At 39.2% G+C, this 21,029-nt stretch overlaps 1 protein-coding gene across 2 annotated transcripts in view; it reads right to left on the reverse strand.

The window, feature by feature from the left end:
* The window catches only part of pik3r4 (phosphoinositide-3-kinase, regulatory subunit 4), a 60,353-nt gene extending 39,463 nt beyond the window's left edge, over positions 1–20,890 (reverse strand). Inside the window, exons 1-6 of one of the 2 annotated variants that reach the window (XM_063069802.1) lie at positions 19,746–20,890; positions 16,786–16,919; positions 8,169–8,751; positions 7,636–7,770; positions 7,299–7,520; positions 2,680–2,853 (exon numbers count right to left, since the gene is read on the reverse strand). In XM_063069802.1, the coding sequence (XP_062925872.1) occupies positions 2,680–2,853; positions 7,299–7,520; positions 7,636–7,770; positions 8,169–8,751; positions 16,786–16,919; positions 19,746–20,475 (1,978 nt within the window). In that variant the 5' untranslated portion in view covers positions 20,476–20,890. The remainder of the gene's footprint in view (positions 1–2,679; positions 2,854–7,298; positions 7,521–7,635; positions 7,771–8,168; positions 8,752–16,785; positions 16,920–19,745) is intronic. The other variant, XM_063069803.1, reaches the window with a different exon arrangement.
* Positions 20,891–21,029: the final 139 nt, after the last annotated feature.

The following is a 21,029-nucleotide window of genomic DNA, read 5'->3' on the forward strand; positions in this document are numbered from 1 at the left end:
CATATTTTTATGTGCATTTTGGCATTTAGCTATGTTCTACAGAAGCTTGCCTTCAGGATTTTAATAATCCTTCTAGAAGACACAATCTTACCCTGGCAATTCAAAAGTTTTCTTTATGACAGTAACTGAAAAAGTCATTATTTCGAGAAATCAGGACAAGTAGTATTGCCTTGAAAAATACAGAATTCTAACAAAAAAAACTTTCCCAAGGGTCAGAGTTGTTTCTGAAAAGTTAAACTTCTAACCAATATTTCTTGCTCAGCTTATTATAAACACGAACCAGTCTTCATTTCTTTATGTAAACTGCAAGCAATAATCAGTCTGAAGTTCAAAATGACAACTTTGCAAACAAACAGCACTGGCAAAGTTATTTATTTCATGGAAGTTTGCAGACCAGAAGACTTAGCACATCAAACATGGTCACAGGAATGATTAATAAATGGTTGAGATATTTGTCTACTCAGAGTCAGTATTTTGGGTGATTAGCATCTCGGTCCCCAGAAACTTTAGACCACCTGTGTGAATTACAGCGAAGGTATTTGAAAAATATCAACTAGTAGCAAACAGTATAAATGTTAAAAAGCACTGGGGATTGTTAAGAATGACAAGGAGAGTGACAAAGACAGGACAACAGAAAGAAGAACTGGAATTCATTCCTCAACCTTTGGTTCTGCAATGAATGACTCATTCATTTGCAATTCATTGGTACGTTCTTCTAGTTCGTAAGAATCGTACCCATGTTTGAAAATCTTTGGTAGTTTAAAAGTCTTTTGAAATTTGGGATACTTCTGTGAGTTTTAAATGGGTGTTACGAACTATTTATCTAAATTTAAATGTGAATCATTAAAAATAAAATAAACTGTTTGAAATACTGCATTAATTGGAAGGATCTCCTTGGCAGAGGGAGGAAACACACTTCTCAAATAGTGGATATTGCTGGTAAGACCTCGTCACAGACATTAAACAGGGAAATAAATTAGTCTTTGAAGAGGTGGTTGACATAGTATAACCTCCCTACAGTATGGGTACCGTGGATCCTATATTGGCTCGAGCTTAAAACCTTATTTTGAGTTTAGGGCTTTGCGGACAGTAAACCCAGTACCATCACAATGTCACACTAGTACAGAGGAAGCAATGGTCCACATACATGAATGGCTTTTAGTGCATTTCCCAAGAAATATTTTGGGAAAGTTCAGCGGTGACAGAAAAATCTAGATAATACCTAATAGCAAAATTAAATTTACTATACATGCACACAAAATGAAATTGAGAAGTACTGACCAAGAGGTAAAATTACCATGAAAGGCAGTTGAAAGCTACAGAAGCATTCCAAACAGAAACACTTAAAACATTTTCTAGACCACTGGAAAATTAAAATCAGAATCAAAGTACACAACAGATGCTAGAAATTTGAAATAATAAAATGCTGAACATGTTTAATAAGTCAGGGAGCATCTGTGGACAATAAAACAGATTTAGGCATTTCTGGCAAAAATTCACCAACCAGAAATGTTAACTCAGTTTTACTTTCCAATGATGCTGCCTAACATACCGAATAAATACTGAACTTGTGTTTTAACGTATACATTATTATTCTGCATTATTGTTTTACCTTGTCCTACCTCAATACACTCTGATGAGTGTATGAACAGTATGTAAGACAAGCTTTTCACTGTATCTGTGACAATAAAAAAACCAGTAACTTGCACATCTGGATACGAAATTTGTTGCTAAGACACATAATTGGAAATGTTCTAAATTGTATGCAATATGTATAGACCAGTTGTATTTATTGTATAATGTACTAACACAAGTTCATTGAATAAGATTTTGAATCTAAAAACTTCTGACACAAATGCATACCACTAATAAATCAAAGCTAAATAAAAATCACTGTCACTGAACAAATGACAACCACCCAAAGAGATAAGGGAACTTTGATAGAAACCACCATTAAACCATCACCACAATATGCATCAGTTGCAAAATATGTTCTAAAAATATAGGGTTAATGAAGGATAAGGCGCAAATTCCAGGAATTAAGATTAGTCTTAGAGATCTCTAGTTTCTCAAATATAGTGGAGAGGTCTATGTTTAGGACATGCAAGAAAAAGAAGCAATGTTGGCAGAGATAACACAAAGAAAAACAGATAGTTTAAAAGTGGGATTGAACACATGTATGGAGAAGCAAAGTGTGTTCACATAAAGGAATAAATAGCACTGAAATGAAAATTCAAATTTGAACAGTTGGCTGGTGTTTCAAAATATGATATGAATTGACTGATAAAAATTAATATGAATTAACTAATTCAAACGTTTTGGAACGCAAAGGGGTTGAAAATGTTGAACAACCCCACACAAGAGATGAAGCAGACAGGATGGATTTTTGGACTTCAGTGGGGCTCATAGTGGATCTACGAGAATAGGAAAAACAAATTAGCTCACATTCTTGCTTTCAATAAACAGTAAAATAAATATCCCACATGCCTGGACGAGGACAGGAATGTTTGAGCTAGGCTCTCTCACGTAACTATAGATACATTATGTCTAGACACATATCTTTGTCACTTGATTATCATTATAGATAGTGACCACTGTTAATCTAAGTATCAGAGTGGAAAGTGGATATGTCACAAGGATAAAGAAAAAAATTATTCCTCAGGCAAAAATAAATATTACCAATATCATTGGCAAACTCATAGATATGAGGCTTTTGCAGAAGTCCCAGCTGACACATGCAAGTCATTGCATTGAGGGCTTTATAGATCACAAACTCTTCAGCATCACTAAGTCCTTGTTGAAGGAGAGGTTTGAGAATTGATGAACTCTGCCACCCAACATAAGCAGCCACACCTGAAAATAAAAACAGGTCTTAAAAATGTCTTTGATCTTTGGAAGAATGCATCAAATATTAATGAAGACCAAACTTATAATGAGGTGGTGTTTACCAATAGCAGATTGCAAAGCACTGGTGTAATTTCCTTATTATTGGTTATTCACTAGCCCACTTTAATCCAAGACATACATAGAAACAGATGCCAGGGCATCAGTCACTATGATTTTATGCTGCACGCAAGCAGTCCAATAGCAGAGTCCAACCACACATAGACTCGCAGGTATTTATACTAGGGCTCCACCTTTCTAATTCTGCGCTAGACCTGGGAGAGAAGCACAGTTCCCCTTCATTTGAATAAGGAGTCCCATGCTGGAAGTTAGGAAATTAATTTTTCTAACGTACTTATTTATCAGTATTTTAATAAAATTTTAATTAATCTTTATTTAGGCAAAAGAGCTCAGATTTTAAAATCAATTCTTGATAGGTTTTAAAAAGGCCAAAGCTGCATCCTTGCTTAGTCTCCTGTTAAAAGTTATAGAGCCACCCCAGGGTTAGGACTTTAGCTGCATCTTGCCGAGGTCTACTCAGGACCAAGGTCTTTTAGCATCTTTTCAGGTGCATCCCTAATGCACAGTCAGCAGATTCTACTTGTGCATTTGCATCAGTCCAGGTAAGTGCAAATAGGCATAGGATTGTAGGAAATGAATGTAGTTCAATTAGGCCCAATGAACACAGCTTACATTAATTTCGCACACATACTCTGCTATGTTATCTTAAAAAGCAGGGATATGCATACACACTGTGACCATGAATTACAAGCTGCCAAAATGCCTCTACATTAAATAAAAGGTACCTTATGGACACACTTTGCCAAAAATATGACCCAAGTCAACTATTACCCTTTCAAAACATGGGTTATTGTGTACATCTTGTGCTGGCCAAGCACAAAAAATTTCTAAAATTAATTCCCTACTTGTTGTTTTTATTATTAGCCAATCAATTTCCTGCTATGACTCTTTTTAAATGATCAAGTATTTTCATAATTTATATGGAGCAATCTTGTTTTATCCTTACAATAAACCTTGATACAAGTTTGAACCAAATGCATTTGAACTTCAGATCACCCTTTACATTAAAATCTGCAAGAATAAAAATAATGTCCCCTTGAAATCAATCAACCAATTGGCAGTTCTTATAAATAGATGAAAATTATGATTGCCAATGCCTTTTAGTATTTGTTTTAGTGCAAGAAGCCTTTTTCAAATCTTTGAAAGCATGTTTTATTGTACCACCTTGTGGTCAATTTTAGCAATACTTTAGAATTAATATATGAAGGTGCACCAACAGTTTATATTACTGCTTTTGAAACAAAAAAATTATTTTGTACATATGAAAATGCATTAACAAATCTAGAACTATTTATTATTACCATTCTTTTAACATTCTAAAAATAATGTTTTTTATATGGCCATTTGCAATTAGCTGTTTTAAGGTACTTGTTCATTTTTGAAAGACTGCAACAGCAACCCAAAGAAAGTAATATTATTATACAACAGAACTAATATAATGTAAGGCAAAAAAAAATTTACAGCTGATGTGGAAAACAGAAGTACATACGTTTGATGAGTGTATGAGACTAGTTAAGGCTGTGGTGTTAATGAAAAAAACACATAACTTTTGAGTTTTGGCTACCAAAAGAAATAATTTACAAATAATTTAACAATTTGATTGTTTCCCCAAGTATTTAGTTGCATGCTGAATTCTGGGACTTAAATCCAAGTTTTAAAATGTATACAAAGCATTGCAAATCACATTCCCAACACATTTGCAGAAAAAAGAATCAAAACACAAACAAAACATGCTGAAAATATTCAACAGAGAAAGTAACATCTACAGGGACTGAAATAAAGTCAGTACTTCAAATCAGGGGCTCCGACTTAGAAATGGAGATCTGAGGGAATAAGTATGGTTTAAGCTGCAAAAAGGCAAATGGGTGGAGAACACAAAGGAAATGTATGTGACAGGATGCAAAGAAAAAATTGTCTATGTAACAATTACTTTAACTACTAGAAACTGTTGAGAATGGAGAAAAAAACAAACAAAATAAAACTAAAAATTAAAGTTACAAGCTAGAGGAAAAGAAAGCCCTTGCCTTGAAATTGTTATGTTCAATGACAAGTCCATAGGGCACGACACATGCAGTTTCTCAGACATAGAGATCATGTCATGAATGAAGTATACTAAATTAGAAAGAGAATTTCTGCTTCACCTGGAAGGACTATTTGGTTCCCCGGATTTCAGGAATGGACTGGTTTTAAAAAAAGGGAAAAGGTTGCATCTCCCACAATGCGATAGAAAAGTGCCATGAGAAAGGAAATAGTTGGTGAGGATGGAAAAGCAAATCAGGGAGTCACTGTAGGTGTGATCCCTTTAGAAAGCTCAAAGGAAGGGGAAGGGGGAAGTGCACCTGCTGGTAGAATTCCATTGAATGGAGCAGAAATTATGGAATGATCAACTGAGTATGCATGGAAGCAGAGAGGAAAGAGTCTCCTACCTAACCTCATTCTGACTGGGAGAAGAAGTGAGACCAAAAGTGTTGGAAATAGGGGAGATACAGTTGAGAAGAAGCTACAGTTAAAAAAGGAAGACATCTTAAAGGTATTGTGAAAAGTCTCATCATTTGACAGCATATGACATGGAAGAGAAGTGGATAATGGGAGCAGAACGGGAAAAGGGCAGCAGAATAGCTCTGAGAACTCGTTGCAAAATTAGAATTTAGTACGTACAGGAAGCAACACCAAGACAGTCATCAATTAACAGAAAAATAATGAGAAAAGTGCTCCAAATAGGACCAAAGTGATGACGGCTCCTGGAATTCCACAAAGACTCAGGTATGGCTTGGGTGCTCATCTCCTTTCTATATGTCATAATTATAGCTCCTCCAAGATTCCTGGCATGTCTTTCTCTTCTTGAGAATTTGTGCCAAGTTTTTGAACTTCAGCAAGAATACCATCTCTCCCCAATGGCTTCTTGCTTTTTGGCTGACATATAGGCTTTTCAATTTTTTTATTGTTCTTAAGGGTGGCAAGGCAAAACCAGATCAAGAAGGATACTAAGGATCATAAGGTGTTCTTCCAAAAGTGGTCTTTTTTAGCAGGTGCTGACTGTCTTGACAATTTAAATCCGTGTTTCTGGTGGGGTTGCCCCAGGGTTTTTAGGCACATAAACAAAGCATCCACACATCATAGGAGCATTCAACCGATGTGTTCTTCATTTAACTTGATACTAGAAGATATAATGGAACTTACAGACATTAAGAGACTTGCACTAACTCGAGAAAATCAAAGCATCAGTGTGGTAACAGATATAGAGAGAAAAGGCAACCGTGACTGAACCAAATAGCAGAACTATATCCAATGAAAGAGGATGAACAAGGAGGGAAAGTAATACCAGCTAGTATTAGTTACAAGTCTGCCATAAATGAAGGGACTAGTACTCTAAAAATGTCGCTGAACCTACAAAATTTTGACGCTAATTGCATCATCCATTTATTTTAATGAATAAAATACAGGCAGGTTTCTAGCTAATAAATGAGATCTGCCTTTACAGACACCAAGACAGTCATCAATTAACAGTAAATTGATTTTGCCTACGAAGTCAAAAATACACAAACAATCAAGGGATCGCCTGCAAAGTAGATGCAGTCTAGAGGAACCTAAAATAATCTTTCCAGAAGCCTGAATTCCTCCAAACATCAAGAGATCAAATTGTGATATGAGTCATTTTGTTTTGGCACAGCGATCAGTGATAGATTTTTTTCTATTTTATGACTTAAGATTTTGTCTAAAAAATGATATCTCACAGTTCCAGTGCCATGGTTTGGCTCACAACTGCCATCATTTATATTCCTCATTTAATACTCCGCCAGACAGATGAGCTATGATTAAACAAGCATTCATCAACCTCTTTGACAACACGAAGAGTATTTGTGTTATCTGCACAATCTGGGTCTTTAATCATTCATCCACAACTTGTCTTTTTCACTTTCGCAGTTCAGAAAAAAATGGAGTATTAATTCTGCTTTTCTGTCTACAGTTATCGCCTGGCCTGCTGAATATCGCTAACATTTTAAGAATTAAGCAGTGATAGAGCATGGAGAGAGGGCTTTTGGCCCACTGCACCCTCACCGATTATGGAGTATCTATCTTTATTGCTTTCATATCAGATTTTCCGAATGCAATTCTGTGCTTTGAGTTCAGAATCAACCTAACCATTTGTTTCAATTAAAACATCTTGATGAAAGTTAACATGGCAAGTTGATGTTCTCTCTTTTATTAAAACTAATACATTAAAATAACATTGTAACAAACACTGCCTACTCCCAATTTTCTAATTTGACGATAAGATTATAAATGGACAGTATAATAGGAGTTCATACTGTCAAAGTTGATATTGTACTTACCAACAATACTATCAAAGAAAGCACCTCGAAGGTGCCAATCATTTTTATCGTTCAAGAAGGTTATCATGTGTGACAAGAGGACATCATTAGCCTTTTGTCGACCAAAGAACACACAAAGTCGAGTAATACCATTCTCCATTAAGGTCTGCTTCACGATATTTTCTGGGTCACTTAACAGCGTCACCACTTTTTGCTGCACCATCTCATGAAGAGCTTGTAATTCTACAAAGATAGAATCCACTTTATTAGTCAACTAAAGATTTTGGGGAAATAAGCCATAAAATGTAAACAACTGCATTAAGTTGCAATAGAAAGAGATTGCAATGTGAAAGATTACCAGAGTCGTAGTTTTCATTGGGATGTAGTATTTCTTCTGTTTCCTCGCCATTTAGCTCACCTTCCACATTTAAGTTATTTAATTGGACTATTTCTAAAAATCGAAGAGCTGTCTCTGCCAAAAGTGCTATGTTTTCTGTTAAAAGACAATGTGGAACAAAAGTTCAGAAAGCAACTTTCATTGAAATAAATGATAGGTCACCCCTTGGCCAAGTTATAAAATTGTCAGATAAAGAAAGAAATTGAATACAGTGTAGAGAAATGAGCTACATAAACTTGAGATCTCAAGCCAAAAGAGTTCACAAAAACAACAATACAATCTGAACTTATATTAAGAGTTAGGAACAATGCAAGGTTAATGTTAGGATATACCCTAGCATGTCAGGGATACGGAGACAACTGCAATCCTAACAATGGGCAATAAGGCAAGGAGAGGTAAGATACATGAGGTGATAGGTTTCAATTCCCATGCGGTGAGTCCACAATATGAAGCCACCATAGACCAGAAATACATCTTTTGTCTATATTCCTTACCTGCATATGCTAATCTGACAAGAGTTGCTTCATCCTGAGCCAAGTGCGCAATACCTGGTAAAATGTACTCAGGGTAAATATTGACATCGTTACGTGGCACCTCTTTGACAAGGGCAAGGACTTTTGTCAATGTTCTGACTGCTTCAGCTCGCACCCTTGGCACAGAGTCATTGGCAAAATGCAAGAGATAAGGTGTTATACGGTCAAGCAAGATCTCACCACTGAGTCTGGTTGCCAGTTGGAGAATTAATTCCAAAGCAGCTAATTTAGAATCACAGAACTGGAGTGTTTGCAAGCAAGAAGTGATAACAGACACCAAAATAACCAATCCATACTCTTTTGTTTCTCCATCACTTTTCTCTGACTGGTCTTCTCCACAAACATTTAGCAGAATATTTTCCAAGTCTTTCCTTATTACCAAGATACGTTCATCAGCAGATTGAAAAGTTTCTTTTGCAAATTGTGCCATATAAGGTTGCAGAAAAGAATAAAACAGCTCTGGAAAAGCTCTGCCCCTCTGTTGTTTGAGATGTTCTTCCGCTGTTAGACGTTTCTCAGGGTCACGCTGAATCATCTGACTGACCTACAATACAAAAAGATCAATATCCCAATTTTTAAATGGAAATAAACAAAAGTAAATCATATTTTAAGGATGTAGTTGTTATGCTTGCAACTTCAAAACGTTAAACTAATTCAAAGGAAAACAAGGTCGTCTGAAGTGTGAATGTAACTTTGTGATTTCTAAGCAAGGCATGCACATTGCATGATGACACATGCAGTTCACGTATTTATACATATAACTCATATAATTATTTAAATAAACAAGAATGGTTAATCAATTCCAACTCAATAGCTATAAACTCCAATTGAATAGAGAATGCATCTCAACCATATACACAGTATACCATTTAATACAACTACTATATAAAGACATCCATAGCATTGTTAACTTTTAAATTGTTCAATTCAGATTTAATCCCTGTGGAGGTTTTCTTAATTTTGTGGGATAATATCTTCCCTGACCAGGAGGAAATCACATTGCTTGGCAGGCAAGACTTGTGACTGTGAAACAATCTCAGGTTCTGGAGCCTCTTCCATCGTGGTTGTAGCTGTCAACTCTGAGACTGCAGGAAGTCTTTGTTCCAACAGCTCTGGACACTTCCCCCGCTCCCTTTCTTTTTCTTCTTCTAGTTTGTGCATCTTGATCCTGGGAAGGTGCGATTAGTTCACTGGAGTATTCTTTATAATCTTTCTATCTCTCTCTTTACAATCTGATCGCTCTCTTCTCTTGCTTTCCTCATCCACAACATCAGTTGACAAATCCTTTGTTTTTGTCCATTGACCCCTTTCTTTTTGGCCTTCCATTCATCCAGTCTTTGCATTTATATTTGCATACAGCTTTTTGTCTCCCACTTAAGTTTATGCAATAACCTTAATGCACATAGAGTAGATTCTGGTTCTTTATAATCATAAAAGCTGAATGCTTGTAACTTTCCCGAAGCTCCTTGAACTTTCCTCCAGCTTAAAACAGCCACATTTCACAAGTAAATGCCTGTTAACAGATCAGATGCTTTCTCAGATATGTTACGCACAAAAACTGATGTAGTCAGACCACTGTTTTCTTCACTTTCACGATTCTTCAGAGCAGCATGGCCCTTCCTTGGTCCAATATGCTTTCCAACACCTGTTTGCCCTCTGTTGGGGAACAGTTCATGGTGTACAACATGAAGATAGTTGTGGCATCATCCAGTACTTTTCTTAATTCGGGTTCAGTTGACTCTCTTGCAGGGGATGTAGCATGTAAATTGTGGATGGATCTCCAGTCAGGTTGTAGTTGTTTCAGCCAATCATGCGCTCACAATGTTAGTCCTCCTGCTTTTACCACATCAAAGCTCAATGTGGCTTGTTGGTTGTATTCCACTGTTATGAATGCCATTCCCACAGGAGTTATCTTTTCTCTAGCACAAGTTCTTAGCTGGATATCTGCAGGATTCAGTTTGACATCTCTGAAATGCTGTTCAAACTCATTTTGTGGAATGACTGAACCAGCTGAGCCAGTGTACAATTCCATTTTAATTAATTTGCTGCTCACTTCTAGCATAAACCATATTGTTTGTCAATTGTTAATTTTCACATTGTAAATCTCAAGGCTACATCACTCAAGTCTTGTGTCACTCACATCATTGTCAAATTTGTCAACAGGAGCATGCAGATTAGTGCTCATTTTGAAACTGCAACTTGACTTTTAGGTTTTTCTCTTCTCTGTGCACTCCACTTATTTTTGTCTGCCCAACAGGCTCTTTCTATGTGTCCTACTTTGCTGCATTTTTGTAAGTGTCATCCTTAAACCTACATTGATCTGGTGAACGTGAGCCCCTGCCCAAACTGTACCACAATTTGCTCAGCCAGACCCGTTTCTGTTTAGATGTTACAATTTTGTTCACACTCACTTTCATTCCTGACTGCAGCTCAATAGCGTCTCTGTCTGAGGTTTCCATTAAAACAGCAATTTCAATTGCTCTTTTAAATGTAAGCTGTGCTTCATTTTTTGAAAGCTCTCTTATAAGATTCCATAAACTAAATGATCTCTTAGTGCTCTGTCTGCAGTTTACATTGATACAGCAATTTCAACTGCTCTTTTAAGTTCATTTGTGCTTCAGTTGGGAGCTGCTTTCGAATGCTTTCTTGTAAGATTCCACAAACTAATCGATCTCTCAGTACATCATTACACTCATTGCAGAATTGACAATGCTCAAACAATCTCTTCCAATCTGCTACATACACTGAAATAGACTCCCCTTCCTTTTGATTCCACTTGTGAAATCTAAAGTGTTATACAATCAGCAATGGCTTCGGTTCTAGATGTTCCAGTATTACTTTTACAATATCAGCAAAGCTCATTTCTGCTGGTTTGGTTGGAGCAGTTAAACTTCGAAACAAACTGTATGCCTTTACACTTAACAAACTCAGCAAAATTTGTACTTTTTTTAGACAGATACTTTATTGATCCTAAAGTAAATTACAATGTCATAGTAGCATTACAAGTGCACAGATATACAAACATTAAAAGAGAAACAAGAAAGAATAAAAAATAATTTACAACGTACAATCTAACAGGAGGGGGTCATCACTTCCCCGGCTACAGGTTGACTTTTTATAAAGCCTAATGGCCAAGGGCAAGAATGGCTTCATATAGAACTCTTTAGAGCAGTGCAGTTGTCTTAGTCTGTTACTAAAAGTGTTCCTCTGTTCAGCCAAGACAGCACACAAAGGGTGAGAAACATTGTTCGGAATTGCTAGGATTTTCCATAGGGTCACTTGTTCTACCACAGCCTCCAGTGTCCAGATTGACTCCTATAACAGAGCCAGCCTTTATAGTCACTTTATTGAGCCTGTTGACATCATCCATGTTGATGCCATTGCCCCAGCACACCACCACATAGAAGATTGTACTGGTGACAACAGACTGGTAGAACATGTGAAGGAGAGACCTGCATACTCCAAAGGGCCTCAGTCTCCTTAGGAAGTGGAGGTGACTCTGGCCCTTCTTGTACGCAGCCTCTGTGTTGGTGCTCCACTCAAGTCTGTCATCCAAGTACTTTTAGGTCCTCACCACATCCACATCCTCACCATCAACAGTAACAGGGAGCAGTGCAGGCTTAGTCTTCCTAAAGTCCATCACCATCTCCTTTGTCTTACTGATGTTGAGCTATGAGTAATTCAGCTTGCACCATTTGACAAAGTTCTCCACCAGGACCCTGTATTCGTCCTCCTGTCCACCCTTTATACACCCAACTATTGCTGAATCATCAGAGAATTTCTGCAAATGACATGACTCAGTGTTGTATCCAAAGTCCGAGGTATACAGGGTAAACAGGAAGGGGGCTAAAATAATCCCCTTTGGGGCCCCGGTGCTGCTTACGGCCACGTCTGACACACAGCTCTGAAGCTGCACAAACTGTGGTCTGCCAGTCAGGTAGTCCATTATCCAAGATACAATGGAAGTGCCAACCTGCATTGAATGGAGCTTTTCCCCCAGCAATGAGGGCTGTATGGTATTGAAAGCACTTGAGAAATCAAAAAAACATGATCTTCACATTGCTCCCCTGTTTATCCAAATGGGAGTAGGCTCTGTTCAGCAGGTAGATGAAAGCATCTTCGACTCCAATGTGCTCCTGGGATGCAAGCTGCAGGGGGTTGAGGACTGATCTGACCAGGGGTCAGAGGTGAGCCAGGACCAGCCTCTCTAGGATCTTCATGATGTGTGAGGCCACTGGACAGTAGTCATTGAAGACGTTTGGTTGGCCCTTCTGGGTACTGGGACCACACCTGATGTTTTCCACACAGTCAGAACACTTTCCAGGCTGAGACTCAGATTGCAAATACGCTGGAGATCTCCATACAGCTGCTGAGTTTCTCTTCAGCTATTTCATTTGCTTCAAAATATTGTTGAATCAGCTCAGTAAACATATTCCAGTTATCTTTTGTGTAATCAAACACATAAGTTTTTCTAACACAGCCAGCTATTTCTGTTTTTTTAAACAATTATCACGAGGTACTCACTCTTTATAGAACCATAGAACCATAGAAACTACAACACAGAAACAGGCCTTTTGGCCCTTCTTGGCTGTGCCAAACCATTTTCTGCCTAGTCCCACTGATCTGCACACGGACCATATCCCTCCATACACCTCCCATCCATGTATCTGTCCAATTTATTCTTAAATGTTAAAAAAGAACCCGCATTTACCACCTTGTCTGGCAGCTCATTCCATACTCCCACCACTCTCTGTGTGAAGAAGCCTCCTCTAATGTTCCCTTTAAACTTTTCCCCCTCACCCTTAACCCAGGTCCTCTGGTTTTTTTCTCCCCTTGCCTCAGTGGAAAAAGCCTGCTTGCATTCACTCTATCTATACCCATCATAATTTTATATACCTCTATTAAATCTCCCCTCATTCTTCTACGCTCCAGGGAATAAAGTCCTAACCTATTCAACCTTTCTCTGTAACTCAGTTTCTCAAGTCCCGGCAACATCCTTGTAAACCTTCTCTGCACTCTTTCAACCTTATTTATATCCTTCCTGTAATTTGGTGACCGAATTTGAACACAATACTCCAGATTCGGCCTCACCAATGCCTTATACAACCTCATCATAACATTCCAGCTCTTATACTCAACACTTTGATTAATAAAGGCCAATGTACCAAAAGCTCTCTTTACGACCCTATCTACCTGTGACGCCACTTTTAGGGAATTTTGTATCTGTATTCCCAGATCCCTCTGTTCCACTGCACTCCTCAGTGCCTTACCATTAACCCTGTATGTTCTACCTTGGTTTGTCCTTCCAACGTGCAATACCTCACACTTGTCTGTATTAAACTCCATCTGCCATTTTTCAGCCCATTTTTCCAGCTGGTCCAAGTCCCTCTGCAGGCTCAGAAAACCTTCCTCACTGTCTACTACACCTCCAATCTTTGTATCATCAGCAAATTTGCTGATCCAATTTACCACATTATCATCCAGATCATTGATATAGATGACAAATAACAATAGACCCAGCACTGATCCCTGTGGCACACCACTAGTCACAGGCCTCCACTCGGAGAAGCAATTCTCTACCACCACTCTCTGGCTTCTTCCATCGAGCCAATGTCTAATCCAATTTACCACCTCTCCATGTATACCTAGTGACTGAATTTTCCTAACTAACCTCCCATGCGGGACCTTGTCAAAGGCCTTACTGAAGTCCATGTAAATAATATCCACTGCCTTCCCTTCATCCACTTTCCTGGTAACCTCCTCGAAAAACTCCAAGAGATTGGTCAAACATGACCAACCAAGCACAAAGCCATGTTGACTCTCCCTAATAAGTCCCTGTCTATCCAAATGCTTGTAGATTCTGTCTCTTAGTACTCCCTCCAATAACTTACCTACTACCAATGTTAAACTTACTGGCCTATCATTTCCCGGATTACTTTTCGATCCTTTTTTAAACAATGGAACAACATGAGCCACTCTCCAATCCTCCGGCACCTCACCGGTAGACAGCAACATTTTAAATATTTCTGCCAGGGCCCCTGCAATTTCAACACTAGTCTCCTTCAAGGTCCAAGGGAACACCCTGTCAGGTTCCGGGGATTTATCCACTTTAATTTTCCTCAAGACAGATCTCCTCCTTTTCGATCTGTACAGTTTCCATGATCTCACTACTTGTTTCCCTTAATTCCATAGACTTCATGCCAGTTTCCTTAGTAAATACAGACGCAAAAAACCTATTTAAGATCTCCCCCATTTCCTTTGGTTCCGCACATAGCTGACCACTCTGATCTTCAAGAGGACCAATTTTATCCCTTACAATCCTTTTGCTCTTAATATACCCGTAAAAGCTCTTTGGATTATCCTTCACTTCGACTGCCAAGACAACCTCATGTCTTCTTTTAGCCCTCCTGATTTCTTTCTTAAGTATTTTCTTGCACTTCTTATACTCCTCAAGCACCTTATTTACTCCCTGCTTCCTATACATGTCATACAACTCCCTCTTTATGAACCCATGAATTCTTCCGTTTTCTGACTTTTTTTTTTAAACTCCACCATTTCTGCACATGCTAGGCTGCATTTTTTTTTTAAACTCGCTGTTCCTCCCTGCACTTTCCTTTTCAGTTTGAATGCCTAATTTTTCAAAACTCGTTAGATTCTGGACTAGTTCCTGAGGATTGGAGGGTGGCTAATGTAACCCCACTTTTTAAAAAAGGAGGGAGAGAGAAACCGGGGAATTATAGACCGATTAGCCTAACGTCGGTGGTGGGGAAACTGCTAGAGTCAGTTATCAAAGATGTGATAACAGCACATTTGGAAAGCGGTGAAATCATCAGACAAAATCAGCATGGATTTGTGAAAGGAAAATCATGTCTGACGAATCCCATAGAATTTTTGAGGATGTAACTAGTAGAGTGGATAGGGGAGAACCAGTGGATGTGGTATATTTGGATTTTCAAAAGGCTTTTGACAAGGTCCCACACAGGAGATTAGTGTGCAAACTTAAAGCACACGGTATTGGGGGTAAGGTATTGATGTGGAGAGAATTGGTTGGCAGACAGGAAGCAAAGAGTGGGAATACACAGGACCTTTTCAGAATGGCAGGCAGTGACTAGTGGGGTACCACAAGGCTCAGTGCTGGGACCCCAGTTGTTTACAATATATATTAATGACTTAGATGAGGGAATTAAATGCAGCATCTCCAAGTTTGCGGATGATACGAAGCTGGGCAGCAGTGTTAGCTGTGAGGAGGATGCTAAGAGGATGCAGGGTGACTTGGATAGGTTGGATGAGTGGGCAAATTCATGGCAGATGCAATTTAATGTGGATAAATGTGAAGTTATCCACTTTGGTGGCAAAAACAGGAAAACAGATTATTATCTGAATGGTGGCCGATTAGGAAAAGGGGAGGTGCAACGAGACCTGGGTGTCATTATACACCAGTCATTGAAAGTGGGCATGCAGGTACAACAGGCGGTGAAAAAGGTGAATGGTATGCAGGCATTTATATCAAGAGGATTCGAGTATAGGAGCAGGGAGGTACTACTGCAGTTGTACAAGGCCTTGGTGAGACCACACCTGGAGTATTGTGTGCAGTTTTGGTCCCCTAATCTGAGGAAAGACATCCTTGCCATAGAGGGAGTACAAAGAAAGTTCACCAGATTGATTCCTGGGATGGCAGGACTTTCATACGATGAAAGACTGGATGAACTAGGCTTATACTCGTTGGAATTTAGAGGATTGAGGGGGGATCTGATTGAAACATATAAAATCCTAAAGGGATTGGACAGGCTAGATGCAGGAAGATTGTTCCCGATGTTGGGGAAGTCCAGAACGAGGGGTCACAGTTTGAGGATAAAGTGGAAGCCTTTTAGGACCGAGATTAGGAAAAACTTCTTCACACAGAGAGTGGTGAATCTGTGGAATTCTCTGACACAGGAAACAGTTGAGGCCAGTTCATTGGCTATATTTAAGATGAGTTAGATATGGCCCTTGTGGCTAAAGGGATCAGTGGGTATGGAGGGAAGGCTGGTACAGGGTTCTGAGTTGGATGATCAGCCATGATCATACTGAATGGCGGTGCAGGCTTGACGTGCCAAATGGCCCACTCCTGCACCTATTTTCTATGTTTAACCTGACTTAGTCTTAATGCCGCGGGTGGAAAAGCAAACTGTTCAATTGTCAGAGTAACTACGTTAAATGATGCCTTACTAAAATATTCTGAAAAAATCAGAACGAAGTGGTTATAATGAGAGCAAATTAACCCATTCTTTATCTTTTTAAGAGCGTATTTTCTAATAACATTGAAAAATTTTTTAGATATTCTTCCACTATAGTGTACAATGATTACAAAATCGTGCCCTTCTTCCCCCTGTGCTAATGATGTACAAAACAGTGGCAAAATTCATATAGAATTGGTGAATTATGCGACAGAATATGCATGATGATCCAAGGTCATTCCTATCATACCCACATCAGCAAAATATTGTATATCAAATAATCATTTTAAAGACTGCATGTTACATTACATTTATGTCAGCATATCACAGTGGACAAAATTAAACATTTAGAGCATGCTTACCAGACCTCTTATGCTAACATCCTCAATCTTATTCAACACCTGTTCATGAGAAAAATGACCATTTCTGTAAGCGAGCAATTGTGATAGATCAAACATTGGTACTCCTTCTGTGAACAGTTCTGCAATAACACACCCTATAGGAAGGAAAAAAAGTAGCAATTAGATATGATTCATACATTACATATTTACACTAATTTTGAAAATTTAATTCCCAACTACAAAACAATTGAATTCGTAACATTTCTTTCATTATCACTGCTTCTTTCACCTGAAACAATTGATTTTGATGTTTTAAGTAAATTAAAGTCAAAAGGAACTAATCAATTTCAGCCATTGAACTTCTAGAATTTTTCCCCCAGTACTATCGATCAGCAATAATTGTATTTGTTAGTGGAGTGAGAGTAACCATACATGGACTTGTTATGGACAAATAGTTTTTAATCAATTTGATATAGAACAAAGGTTACTAAAAAAAATGTTGAATTCGAAAGACCTTTGAGTATAGATGTACAAGTATCAGGATAGGTTGAGAAAGCAGTTAAAAAGACCTGCTGTATATAATCCAGTCATATCAATAGAGTATAAAAGCAGTGAAATCATGCTGCACCTTTATAGAAACTGACCCAGCCTCAAATGCAGTACAAATATTCACATCAACACTTTATAAGAAGGATGGAAAGGCATGGGAGAGAGTCTACAAAAGAACTGAGAATAGTAACTTATGCCAGTACAAAGTAGATTAGAAGAGCAGGGCCTGGTTTTTTTTTATTGGTGAGGCCAGTTGGGTGGGAAAGATCAAGGGCTGGAGTTTGGAGAAGTCTGTGGACAGATTTGGTACAAGTATATAAAATGATAACAGGTCAGGACACAGTGGGAGGCTATTCTGTTTGGTGGAAGGGTTAAACATATAGGCTACAATAAAAAAGCAAAACAAATAGGATTAACTTGAGGAAAAATATTTTTATGTAGCAAGTGATTAGAATCTGGGGTATGCTGTTTGGAGCTGTGGCAGAGATGCACTGTGGCACTGGCCTTCAAGGGGTAATTAGATCAATATGTAGTGGATAAAAATTTGCAAGTACCAAGATTGGCTGTACAAGGGTCAGTGGGCAGCATCAGAGTCTGGCACGGAACTGACACACATGATAGGCCAAATGATCTCCTGTGCTATACCGTTCAATGAAAAAAATGTAATACATCGTGGAAACTGAATGAATTTTCATTACTTACACTATCTATACAAGTAACAGCTTAGTGAGTTGATGGTTACATTGAAGCAGTAATGAGCTGCAGATGCTCACAATTTATGTTAATGGAATCTGAAAATATAGTATCTCTTATATTCAATTTTAACGATATTATGAAATCATGTGGAAAAGTGAATTGAATGGAGGACACAATCTGCAATGTGACGGTTCTAAATGTGTGGGCAAGGTGACAGCAGATAGGATACAATGAGAAAATGTGAGTATTACAGATACAAGAATGCAAGCACAAGCAGCAGGAGTCAGCTTTCTGACTCCTCACACTTCCACCACTAACCCCTGAGATTACGCTGATTTACTCTCTCTACTTACTTTTCCTGCACTCTTTCTATGCTTCAATTTCATTCTTATCCATATCCATCATGTGTTCTTAATGAACTCAATAACTAAGGCACTGACTTCTGAATAAAGAAATCTATCCTCTTCTCTGTTCTAAATGGCTAATCACTTATTCTTCAACTATGACCTCTGGTTCTTGATTCCTTAGCTAAGAGAATCTTTCACATGCATTCATTCTGTAAAACCCTGTAAAACTTAAGTTTCAATGAAGTCAGCCTTCATTCTTCTAAATCTAGAGAACACAGGCCAACTCTACTACATCCCTCTACATGTGCCAAACCTACCATCTCAGGAACCAGTCTAGCAAACCTTCACTGCACTCACCTCAAAGTGTAACCTCACCAGGGCTATATATAATTACAGAAAGACTCTTTACTCCTTACTCAGGTTCCTTCGCAATAAAAGCCAACATGCCATTTACCTCCAAACTGGTCCCTACACCTGTAGGTCAGCTTTTAATGACTCACATACATGGACATCCAGGTCCACATTTTCCAATCTGCTTAAAAAAACTCGTGTTTACAAAAAAAAACTCATTTTGTGCGCTTTGTAGACCTCACACTTTTCAAGTTTTCTTTCATCTATCATATCATCCACTCACCTAGCTCATCTATATGACCTTGAATCCTCTCTACATCTTCCTTAACTCTAATAAGGTGCCTATTTTTACAGACTATGTTGATGGATATGGGAATGTGGGCATGCTAATTTATCATATACAATAAACAATCAGGTGTAAAGAGTAACTGAGAAGCTAGAAAGTACATTGGTCCAAAATGCAAGAGGGATCAGGAAAAAAAAACTAAACTAGTATTGTGGTCACGGGCAAGGCAGGTGGTGAGGAAGAAAGGAATGGTCAAGTTTAGAAGAGGAAGGGTGCTGAGAATGTGGTGGTGAAAGAGAATGAATGGGATCAGTGCTAAGGTTGGGCACAGAAAAGGTAATTGATTTGCAGAAATTAATCAGATGTTTTGAACAAAGGGGAGTAGACAAGTGAGACTATTGTAGGGGTAGTGACGAGGTAAGTGATGCAGACCAGCAGGTGTCATTGGAAAATAGGGCCTTCATTGAGGGTCTATGGGAAAAAAAATCAGCATCTTGCCAAGCATTTGTTTTTAGTATTCCCAGCTTTACATCTCAAATTCAGAGAAGGCATACATTTTGTTTCTAATGTTGGAAACTTAACTTTGTGCCTGGTCAAGTAGTGTTTGTTTCATACTGATCCTATCTCGCCGGAAAAAATGAGTCCAGATTTACAATATAAAGTATTTTCTAGGAATAACTGGGTAGCTATAGCTTTAAAAATATTCTATGATTCGCGCACTTCCCAACAGACAGAATACTTAGTAAGTGCACCTGCAGAAAAGACATCCATGGCCGGTTTAAGTTCTCCTCTCATCCTTTGATTGTTGGGCGTTAGATCCACCAGTGGGGTAGTTGAATCTCTTGCCGCTTCCAATTCGGTGCTGAACATCGTCCCGTCCACAAAGCGCTCTGGGGCAATGTAACACGTCCTCCTCCGGGAGGTGTCAAAGAAATAATTGAAGTCTGCCGGGTTGTCCTCGGGCAGGTAGGTGGGCTTGAAGCTAGCAAAGTCGGTGAGCAGTACCCAGTTCCAGCTGGTGACCATAACGTTTTCTGTCTTGATGTCCCCGTGGCGAACGCCGGCCCGGTGAGCCTGCTCCACTGCATTGAGGAGCTGGAAGGCGATCCACTTCTTCTCGATGTTGTTGAGAAAGGGACGGGTGCTGATGCGGTCGTACAGGTTGTCCCTTACGTATTGCCGGAATAGCATGGCGGCCTTCTCAGTGAAGCTAGCCCTCTGGAAAGGCACACAGTTGGGGGCCCCAAGCAACTTGTGCTGCAACTCCTCCAGTTCCTGCTTGTAGGCAGTAAGCGGTAGTGATGGGTCCTGCACGGCGAACACTTTGACAACGACCAGTCCCTCACGGTGCTTGGCCCGAGCAACCTTGAAGAAGCGGGTGCTGCCCAAGCTTTTGTCGTACTCAAACTCATGGATGTCGGAGAAGTAACTATCGACGGATAGGATTTGAGAAGGCGCGATGCCAGCCAGTTGGTTCCCCATTACTATGAGACCTGGGTTTCAACCCTCAGCAATAGCCACCGACACCACTCGCCGCCCGGCAAACTGCGGATAAGTAAATGCAGCCAAAGGACAGGCGTTACTGCCAGCTGCCGTCAGGCCTGTTCCATCAATCCTCACAGACAGCGAAATAGGGCAGCACGCAGACGGTTAATTCCTTATTTACATCCCAAGCGAAATCGTATTTTGACTGGACGTTTCCGCCAGTCATTGGAGGAACGGAAAGGGTTGAATCTGGCCAAGTAAAGTGCACTCCATCAAAATATAAACAGCTCAGGACTGCAGCCGGCAGAACCACGACTGAAACATCACAGAGAATGTTTTGGTTCCCAAACCTTCTCCAAATCCTAACCCGGAGTAAGATGGCCGCAACACAGTGCGATGGGGACGATAATAGAGGGTGGACCGGAGAAGCCAGCTGGTGCATGCGCAGTAGGTATTGTAACTGTGCGGGCTACCGTGGAAGCTGGTGGTTGTGAAACAGCGTTCGCTCGGGAGGAACTTATCGGGTTAGGTAGTATCTGTGGAGGGAACTG

Source organism: Mobula hypostoma, chromosome 17 (assembly GCF_963921235.1).
Source record: "Mobula hypostoma chromosome 17, sMobHyp1.1, whole genome shotgun sequence".
Taxonomy (NCBI): Eukaryota; Metazoa; Chordata; class Chondrichthyes; order Myliobatiformes; family Myliobatidae; genus Mobula; species Mobula hypostoma.